This window comes from Neoarius graeffei, chromosome 19, assembly GCF_027579695.1.
Source record: "Neoarius graeffei isolate fNeoGra1 chromosome 19, fNeoGra1.pri, whole genome shotgun sequence".
In the NCBI taxonomy this organism is placed as follows: domain Eukaryota; kingdom Metazoa; phylum Chordata; class Actinopteri; order Siluriformes; family Ariidae; genus Neoarius; species Neoarius graeffei.
This window is the reverse complement of record NC_083587.1, coordinates 23890850-23901078: the sequence shown is the minus strand read 5'-3', so window position 1 is coordinate 23901078 and position 10229 is coordinate 23890850. Positions and strand designations below refer to the sequence as shown.

The 10229-nt window shown below is 38.0% G+C and overlaps 1 protein-coding gene across 1 annotated transcript; it reads right to left on the bottom strand.

Moving 5' to 3' along the window:
• Window positions 1-2838: 2838 nt before the first annotated feature.
• klhl40b (kelch-like family member 40b) lies at window positions 2839-7337 on the bottom strand. Its single transcript, XM_060900863.1, has 6 exons — window positions 6087-7337; window positions 4406-4566; window positions 4222-4329; window positions 3957-4142; window positions 3686-3835; window positions 2839-3268 (listed from the first exon to the last, which is right to left on the bottom strand). The coding sequence occupies exons 1-6, from the start codon at window positions 7209-7211 to the stop codon at window positions 3157-3159; spliced, it is 1842 nt and encodes a 613-aa protein (XP_060756846.1). The 5' UTR covers window positions 7212-7337; the 3' UTR covers window positions 2839-3156.
• Between the last annotated feature and the right edge of the window lie 2892 nt (window positions 7338-10229).

Below are 10229 nucleotides of genomic sequence, written 5' to 3'. Positions count from 1 at the left end.
GCTAGGCAGCTAATTATAGTGCATCCTTCAAAGAAATTGATTTTTTTTTAAATTTGATATTAGCATTGGAAGGAAAGCATACTGGCCAATGATTACCAGCTTACTAACATCAACTTCTTATTCCTAGCTGCCAGTTCAACTTTAATTTACAGATAATGAAAATTAGCCAAATATAATCTCAGTGATGAATGTCGAATAATTGCAAATTACCAATTTTGAGCAAGCATAACTTTAATATGATTGGTTAATTAGCTTGCAAGTTTTTTTGCCCACATTATGTGATGCATACTGAGCTTAAATAATGATAGCAAATATTTAGTTATAGTGCAAAAATTAATTATACAACCTGAAAATGTTTGAAATTGACTGTGTGTACCCTTGGGGTAATATTGGAGTAACTCATGATTAATGGTGAACTGAAGTTTTAATATTAGCGTATGCTTATTTCTGTAGATTCAAGATTTAGCATCCAAAAACTTTATCATCATAGGCACAAGCTCCTTGTACAAATAAACTTTGTTTGCTCATTCTAACATATACTGCAGTAGAAATAATAAATACAAATAAAGACCAGTGTTAAAAATGTGCACTATATTGTCCAGCTGCAATTTATTACACAATTTTTTTTAAACGTTTTATTTTGAATGGAGAGTTTAGCAATTGGTTTATGACAATTGTTCTTCAGGAAATGCAGTTTTCTAACTAGACTAATTCAAGGCTTACTTAGGGAGCAGTGCTGAGAGCTCAACAATAGCATCCTTCCAAAATTGATCTTTTAAACATGTTCCTGCCAATTATTAAAATTGAAAAGATGACTTTTCACAAAGCTTTGTGTGCGCGTGCGCTCTTTATGGGATGTTTTTTTTGTTTTGTTTTTCCCTTTTGATTGGGGGATTGTCTGTCTGTCTCATCAAAAGTCTTTAAATTTGAAAATGTTTAACATTTATTTCCGGTGATTTTTAAAAAGTTGGCAAATCATACTGTTATGTATTATCCTAATTTCTTAAGGATGGTTTTCACTTTTTACTGTCTGGATTATCAGATATATGGATTTGCTACACGTATGTGAAGAACAAAATGGTCCTGTTTTTCCATCTTATTCTACACAGTAAGTTTGGATTTGCTGCTAGTTAAGCTTAAGTTAGGAATTTGTGGCCTTTAAATTCACATTTTTTTAATACATGCTATGGTTTTATGAAATTTGCACAGATAACCATTTACATTGCCAACAGAGAGCATTTACACTGAATGTGTTTAATTGGGGGAAAAAGTTAATCTTGTTCTGTATTGGTCTTCAGTGTGTATTGTGTTAGAGTGAAACAGGAGCATAAAAGGATTTGCACTTTGAAAGTGGTTTTATCATCAGCAGAACTCACTTTTTTTTTGAGCAGAACTCACCATGTAACTCATTATAGTTAAATCAATGATGTAGTCACTTTTTTCCTAAAAAAACAAAACTTATCTTAGAACATACTATTCCTTAATATGTATTAAACCATTCTCGAGTGACTGTTTCTGCATCATTTTCTACATTTACCATGTAAACCCAATATATAAGTAATCTGTGTGTAAATGTCACATGTATGCAGTAGTCATGTTGGTTTTGTAAACTCTGTACTAAAAACGATACAAAGACGCTAGTGTCTAGAGGTGCTAATACATTATACTACATTTTGTGCCATTTATTTTGTCTGTAACAGAGCAAAAATAAGATTCATTTTAATAGCAAACTAAATTAAACAATATACCAAAACCTCAAAGTGTTTGTTTTTATTTTGAGCTTCGTGTGTGTGTGTACACATCTGTATATCAGTATTTTTTATTATTATTATTTTTTTATCCATTCTCATTGTGCTAATTGGAGACGGACAGTATTGACAAAAAAAATCACTGTATTTGAGATTTGAACTAATATATGTTTTATTTAATGCTCTACAAAAATTACTACCACTGAAAATAAAGGAACACAAAATCGAGGCAATTTTTTTTGTAAAAAAAGTTTAAGATTCAGAACAAATTTACGGTGGTGTAGTGGTTAACGCTGTCGCCTCACAGCAAGAAGGTCCGGGTTCGAGCCCCGTGGCCGGCGAGGGCCTTTCTGTGTGGAGTTTGCATGTTCTCCCCGTGTCCGTGTGGGTTTCCTCCGGGTGCTCCGGTTTCCCCCACAGTCCAAAGACATGCAGGTTAGGTTAACTGGTGGCTCTAAATTGACCGTAGGTGTGAATAGTTGTTTGTGAATAGTCGCCAGTCGATGACCTGGCAACTTGTCCAGGGTGTACCCAAGCTCCAGCTTGCCCGTGACCCTGCACAGGATAAGCGGTTACAGATAATGGATGGATGGCTGTTTCTATGGGTGGGAGTTATGCTATAATGATCTTGTTAGTGCAAGGTTTCACTTTTTTTTTTTGCATGCTTCATTTCTGAATAAATGAAATAAGTTGATGTAATTGTACATTGCTACTGACAGCACAAATACCTGATTATTTAGGGTTTTCATCCCTTTATTGTTTTTGGTCTGATACTAGTCAGCAGTGAACAGTGGCTATGGCCATATCTCCAGGTACAAAGTTCTTGTTGGTGCCAAACTTGGTGATCTCATCTCATCTCATTATCTCAAGCCGCTTTATCCTTCTACAGGGTCGCAGGCAAGCTGGAGCCTATCCCAGCTGACTACGGGCGAAAGGCGGGGTACACCCTGGACAAGTCGCCAGGTCATCACAGGGCTGACACATAGACACAGACAACCATTCACACTCACATTCACACCTACGGTCAATTTAGAGTCACCAGTTAACCTAACCTGCATGTCTTTGGACTGTGGGGGAAACCGGAGCACCCGGAGGAAACCCACGCGGACACGGGGAGAACATGCAAACTCCGCACAGAAAGGCCCTCGCCGGCCACGGGGCTCGAACCCAGGACCTTCTTGCTGTGAGGCGACAGCGCTAACCACTACACCACCGTGCCGCCAAACTTGGTGATATTTAAAAAAAAAAAAACACACACACGGTCAATGGAAAAAAGCACAGTTCCAATTTTTTAGTGCTCATACGTCACACTTGCTGTCTGATAAAACCAAACCATTAGAAATTACAAGAGAAAAAGAAACATTGGGTCTCAACTGAGCAGAAACAGCTGTGCTGTTGGTTTCATGTTTCACATTTTAGTGAGTCTCAGCATGTTGAGACGAACACCCAACACTGTGGCACCTGAAGCGTAGCGAATCTCTCTGAGGATCCCGTTCCACTTCCTCTCACTTTCATTATACCTACGGAGAAGCACATGTCGTCACTTATAGAAATTTCCAATCTCATCTATTATGGATCGTCAAATAATACAAGTCAAAGATTTTAACAGGCGTTCTGTGGCTCCTTTCTTCAGTGGGCCCCACCAACATAATACCCCAAAGACATGCATACAAGCTAGACATGCCTTCATAATGACAAATGAGTAAAGATTCTTCTTCATCCTAATTGGTTGGATGTTGGTGGTCAACTTCATTTAGATTTTTTTCCTGGAGCACTGGGCTTTCTCCTTGGTGCATATTTTATTGGCAGCTACTAGAATATGAGGGGAACTTTGCCACTTATTGCATAGCTTTCTTACTTAAAGAAAGAATAAAAAACCTCTGGCATGTTTAAGGCATAAGAACTTTTGTGTTCGACAATTTGACCGGATACCCTACCTCCAAATGTCATTCATCTCTCTTGGTGTGAGCTCCTCACTGTTTTCATTTGGAAACATTGCAAAGCCGCCCACAGCGTAGATGGCATTACCCACTGTGATCAAACTGAGGGAGCTGCGCTCCTGAGGAAACTCGACAAACTCAGACCACCTGCAAAAATATCATTTAATCAGTCACTTGGACTACTTATATTTGGATTAGATGCCAATCTGCAGGATTCTGGCCTTAGTACGAGTATATTAGTATTTGAGGGTCATTTTGTTGCACTGACTTGTTTGATTTAATATCGTAAACCTCTATGGTGCCAGTGAGGCCAGTCTCTGTAACACCTCCAGCCACATAGATCTTGTCCTTATAAACAGTGACACCAAACAGCGATCGTTCAGTCTTCAGTGGTGCAAGATCCTTCCATTCACCTTTCTTTGCATCATAAGCACAAACTCTGTTCAAGCACTGTCTACAAGCAAGACAAAAAGGCTCGTCAGAATGAACAATAGGTTAGAAGAGCTTAAGGAGTTTGTTCAAGAAGAACTTACTTGCTGTCTCCTTTTCCTCCTATTACATACACAATTCCATCGTGAGACACTGTTCCATGGCCATATACCACATAGGGAAGTGGAACTGACTCTCCCCATTTCAAAGCTCTTGAATGAAATGAAAGAAATAAGTGTTTGAGGTAAACGCATCATGATGTATGTTTCTGTAATGTTAAATACTCACTGTCTGTCATAAACTAGAACTGAATCCAAAGTTTGTTCTCCTTCCTTTAACTCCTTTCCACCGATTACAAAGATGCAGTTCTCTGCTTCAGCCATGCCAAACAGAAAGCGTGGTGAGGGCATGGGGGGCATTCCAAGCCAATCTGAACTTGTGGGATCAAACTGTTAGGGGTAAAAAGTTATTCTTAGGTCTACATCATTGTACATAATATTGGAAATAATTACAATTATGTTGATTTTGTGTTTACAAATCCTCCATATTGGTTGAATAAATGACAGGTTGAACAAACCTTACCATAGGTGTTGGGGACAACAGGGAGCATCTTAAACGTTTAAGCCAGGGCTTTTCAAAGTGTGGGGCGCGCCTCCCCTAGGGGGCGCGCAACATGAGGAAAAATAAACCAGAATAAGTTACTATTGTGGACATTTAGCGAACTTCAGCTAGCCTTTGCCAGAGACAAAATGGATCGATTTTTAGTACCTAAAGCTACAGTGAGTGAGGAGACAGAGTCTGGGACAAGCAAAAAAAGAAGGAAGTATGACCACGATTATTTAAAGTTTGGATTTTCATGGACTGGATCTGAAGATGCTCCACTGCCACAGTGTGTTGTCTGCCAAGAGGTGCTAGCTAACGATGCTAGGAGATGTTTAAAATGTGTAAACAAGATGTTTTTAAAAAAAGCACAGATGTTTAAAATGTGTAAAGGAGGTTTTAAAAAAGCACAGATGTTTAAAATGTGTAAAAAAAGAGGTTTTAAAAAAGCAGATGTTTAAAATGTGTAAAAAAGAGGTTTTAAAAAAGCACAGATGTTTAAAATGTGCAAAAAAAGAGGTTTTAAAAAAGCACAGATGTTTAAAATGTGTAAAACAAAGATGTTTTAAAAAGCACAGATGTTTAAAATGTGTAAAAAAGATGTTTTAAAAAAGCACAGATGTTTAAAATGTGTAAAAGAGGTTTTAAAAAAGCACAGATGTTTAAAATGTGCAAAAAAAGGTTTTAAAAAGCACAGATGTTTAAAATGTGTAAAAAAAGGTTGTTTTAAAAAAGCACAGATGTTTAAAATGTGTAAAAAAAAGATGTTTTAAAAAAAGCACAGATGTTTAAAATGTGTAAAAAAATGTTTTAAAAAAGCACAGATGTTTAAAATGTGTAAAAAAGATGTTTTAAAAAAAGCACAGATGTTTAAAATGTGTAAAAAAAAGATGTTTTAAAAAGCACAGATGTTTAAAATGTGTAAAAAAGATGTTTTAAAAAGCACAGATGTTTAAAATGTGTAAAAAAAGATGTTTTAAAAAAAGCACAGATGTTTAAAATGTGTAAAAAAGATGTTTTAAAAAAAGCACAGATGTTTAAAATGTGTAAAAAAAAAAGATGTTTTAAAAAGCACAGATGTTTAAAATGTGTAAAAAAGATGTTTTAAAAAGCACAGATGTTTAAAATGTGTAAAAAAGAGGTTTTTAAAAAAGCACAGATGTTTAAAATGTGTAAAAGAAAAAAATAAAAATGTGTACAACAACCATTTTTTTTAAATACGAATGGAACATTAAGTATAGCAACAACAAAAATTGTGGTGGGGGGCGCTGTTGTTTATTTGCTCTCTGAGGGGGGGCTGACTCTCCCACACTTTGAAAACCCCTGGTTTAAGCTAAACTAACATCTGGGTTGAACATTGAGTCTGTACCTGTAAAAAGTACGAGTTAAGTTGTTCCTCTTCGTTTTGTTCGTTGAAGAAAAGTCCACCAGCTACAAAGATCTGGTTCTCTTTGGTGACAATGCTGCAGTGATTTTTTGGAATCTGGCTGGATATTGATGCCACATAGCAGTCGTTTCCTGTTGGGTCATAAGCTACTGAACTTCTCTCACTTATCATAAATACTACATCTCTAAGGAACATGCCAAACCTTAAGTCATCATTCAAGATTCCAGGAAGTAGCTCTTCCTGATCATCTTCCACATCGCCATCTTCCTCAGTCTTCTCCTTGCTTTTCTTATTCGTCAAAGTTTTCTGGACCTCTGGAAGTTTTCCAGCATAAGCATCTTTGACCAGCTGCAGTTTCTTGGTAATTTCTGGGTTAGATCGCAGCCATTCATGGCGCTCCACCTGCTCTGCAAAATAGTCCTCAGGGACAAGTCGGAAGCGCACACAGTCCAATAGCGTTGGGAGTTCATCAAGACGCTTGTCCTTGTCACTGCCCACCCATTTGATCAGAGCTTCAAATACAGCCTGCTCCATTTCCACATTCAGTGAGTCAGAGGCCAAGATGGCCGCTAACTCGCTTGGACTTAGGTGTAGGAACTCCTCATCTCGCGTGATCAGCTGAAAACGTTCGCAGGCAAAATTCCGTGCTGAGACAGCCAACCGAGGGCAGTCGAGCATCAATCCCAGACGAAAGATGGCCAGGCAGTTGCTCAAGCTCAAGCGCTTCTGGAGGAATGAGACACACACTGTGAAAATGGAAGGGATCTGGAGCATGTTGGCGAGAGCAAAGATGTCTTGGACATTCTGCTCAGTCACATTGATGCTTGACGTGTAAAGATATTTCAGAATCATACCCATGACACCAGGTTCAACATCCTCCAGGACAATTTCACGCTGTTTACTTGCTTCCACGCCCGATTTAAAAAATGCCCGGAAGTAGGAACTACAAGCAGCCAAAACCAGGCGATGACAAGGGAACTCCTTGTCCTTAATCTTCAGCACGCAGTCCACCATGGTGTCATTTTCCAGCAGGTCACATAGGCCATCCTGTAGCAGCGTCTGCTGGTACAATCGAGGCTCCTCCATGGGGTCTATTGGCAGAGCCATGGTTGTTTGAATTCTGTGACAACCTCAGTTCAGGTTCTACCAGCTCTTCAGGCAGGACTTATCCCAGCTCTGCTTGTCAGTGTCCAGTCCAGAAAAATGAGGCAGGGCCTGGTTAGCGGACTTCCTCAGCTGTCCCAACACTTCAATCAAACTCTATCTAGAAGTCTATTTATAGGTTAAGCCCTCACCGGGTGTAAAGGCTATTCTAGTACATAAGAGATACAAACGTGACAGCTGACACACTGCCTCCTTTGAGACAGCAGCTTTTCCTGAGTCATAAGGGCACGAGGCAGATATGTGAGATCAGTAGTTTTAAAACAGTACTTCCCCAGGCACTCTTAAATACCACTCACTCAATAGGTACTTTTAGAGAAAGAAGAAAAAAAAAGTTCCAAGATAGTACTCTAAAAGATTTTTCGAGAAAGAGTTCCATCTAGAACATTACAACAGACCAGTTCCCTTTTAGAAAAGCCACATTAAGGTGGTCATAACCCTTAACTCTCCAAAGACCTCTAAAGAATCCTACTTTACCTTTTCAGTTAGTAATTGATCAACATATTCATAGTAGTTACTGAATAACGTGCTTTTAGATTTAATTTGTGAAACTTCTGGGTCTTGAACAGTTTCTCTTTGCTTGAGGCTTTGTTCATTTTCACCTATTCCATTGATTTTTATTTAGGTTTGTTTTTTCAAGCTTGAGTTATTCAATATTCTTATTTTTCTCTCTCTGGAACATTTCCCCAATCCTACTCGGAAAAACAAAGGCTATAATACATAACATTTAACATATGAATCATTTTTATAGATCTCAGGGTTATTTGGTGATCAGAAAATAGTGGGCAGATAAGCTGAGCCTTAGTTTTACTTTAGTGCTATGGAAACTAGCGAAAGTGAAGTCATAGATTTTTCCCCCCACAAAATTACCAGAAATCTGACACACAAATAGTTCAAACATGATGGGTGAGAATACCTTGGGTGAATTTCACACAAGGGGAAGGGGGGGAAGCCACAGGAAATACATTTGGGGCCACAAAATGAATCCAAGTATTGCAAAAGTTCATTCTGAGAACTTTTTGAAAGGAGTGCATCCAAAAAAAACCCCATATATCGCATTTTGTCAAATTAGATTTCTTAACCTATAATGGATCAGTCACCAAAATATATCGTAAAACCTCTGTAAATAACTTTCCAAGCTAAATAAATGTTATGCATTAATTCCAATTTACACCTCGAACTTTTCAGCTGATTTTCTCCAAAATTGATTAAGATGGCGATACCTTAAATAGACTCACCAAATTTCTCTGGATTGGCTGCACCAAGTTTAAAAAGTGACCTTTAAGATAAGCAACTTTAGATTTAGAATAAGACTTTGACCAGCTGGACTCCTTTTGTGGTGATATCTCCATATTGGGGGGAGGGAAAAAAAATTGACAACGTCCAAATTTTAAGTCTAGCTAGTTTACATGAACAGGTTGATGCATGCCATACAATGTACATGATATTCAAGTTATTCCATGAAATTGAGTAATACACAAGCTGATCGCAGACAAGGCACATAGTGATCAGATTGAGGGAGCGGAATAATAGTTTTATTCTATCCACATTCACTGGATTGAGAGCATTATTTTTTTGCAAATTCGATTAACTATCGAAAACGCCCAACAATCATTTACACTTAGAATGCAAACAAACCAGCAAAATGACGAGCGTAGCAATTTGTGTGTGTGTGTGGGGGGGGGGGGGGGGACTATAATTGAGAAAATATGTTCTTACCATCAAATACTTTTATTCCATTTTTTTGTATTTTTGGTGTTTTCAAGTAGAGTTTGTGTCCTTGGTTGGTTCAGCAACACACTCCCATTTTGTTTCTCTACTCACGGTACATGAGCTGATAGCCTAGTAGTAGAGTAGCCAATCAGAGCACACGATTGCTCATATCCAGTGAATGTAGATAGAATTAAAAAAAAACATACAAGATTCATTTCACTTATGAAGCAAGTTATACAATTTTTTTTTTCTAGAGCAGCTAAACATGAGCAAAGTGTGTGTGGAGGGAAGCACACAAGCTTATACTGTATGCTTAAAGTCTACAGAAATACCATACAGTAAGAGATTAACAATAATGAGTCATTATACAAAAATCGCTCAGTTTGATTTAAGATCGTCATCCAACACAGCCTGCTTCTGTGTAAAAATGGTTGGGGATGTAATGTTAGAGCAGGTTTCTATCATGGGACCTTAGACCATAAGTAGCAAAATGATTCCCCTAGGACTAATTGGAAGGAATAACCCTGAAAGGGACAGGGAGAAGGAAGAAAAAAAAAAACAAAACAAAACCCTCACAACCAAACAAAAAATGCTTATAACGAAGAGTTCTGAGCACCAAATATATAGTATGTATATACACATAAATGGGCAATAAGATACTAATATGAAGTTCTAAATAGATGAATCTTAAAGTTTTGACTTGAGGAGTTACAAGATCTAATATGTCTATGGGTAATGTTCCAGAGGTGAGGCACAGCTACAGCAAAAGAACGATAACCATGTGTCTTGAGATGGTAATCCACAGGCTTTAAACGAACAGCATTTGAAGAGCCAAGCGTTCTTGTTGGGACAGAGAGCTGTAGAGCATTACTGATAGCCAGGCACAAGACCATGCAACCCTTTGAAGGCCAGAAGGAGAATCTTGAAGTGAACATCTCTACTGGTAACCAATGAAGCTGCTTGCACGCTGGACCGATAGGCAAGTTTACATGTATACATCAGAAGATGAGCAGCAGCATTAAGAACACATTAACGCTTCAGTAGTTGATATATTGGCAAAACAGAAGCATGTTGTATGAGTCAACCTTCGATATCCCAAAAGTATGAATAAGGATCTCATGTTGAATGACGAACTTCCTGATATGTGCAATATTTTGTAGATGGAAGAACACACCCTTGCACACAGCATTGATGTAACATGACTGACATAGTTCTATCCAAGATGGCACCAATATTAAATGAAACCGAATA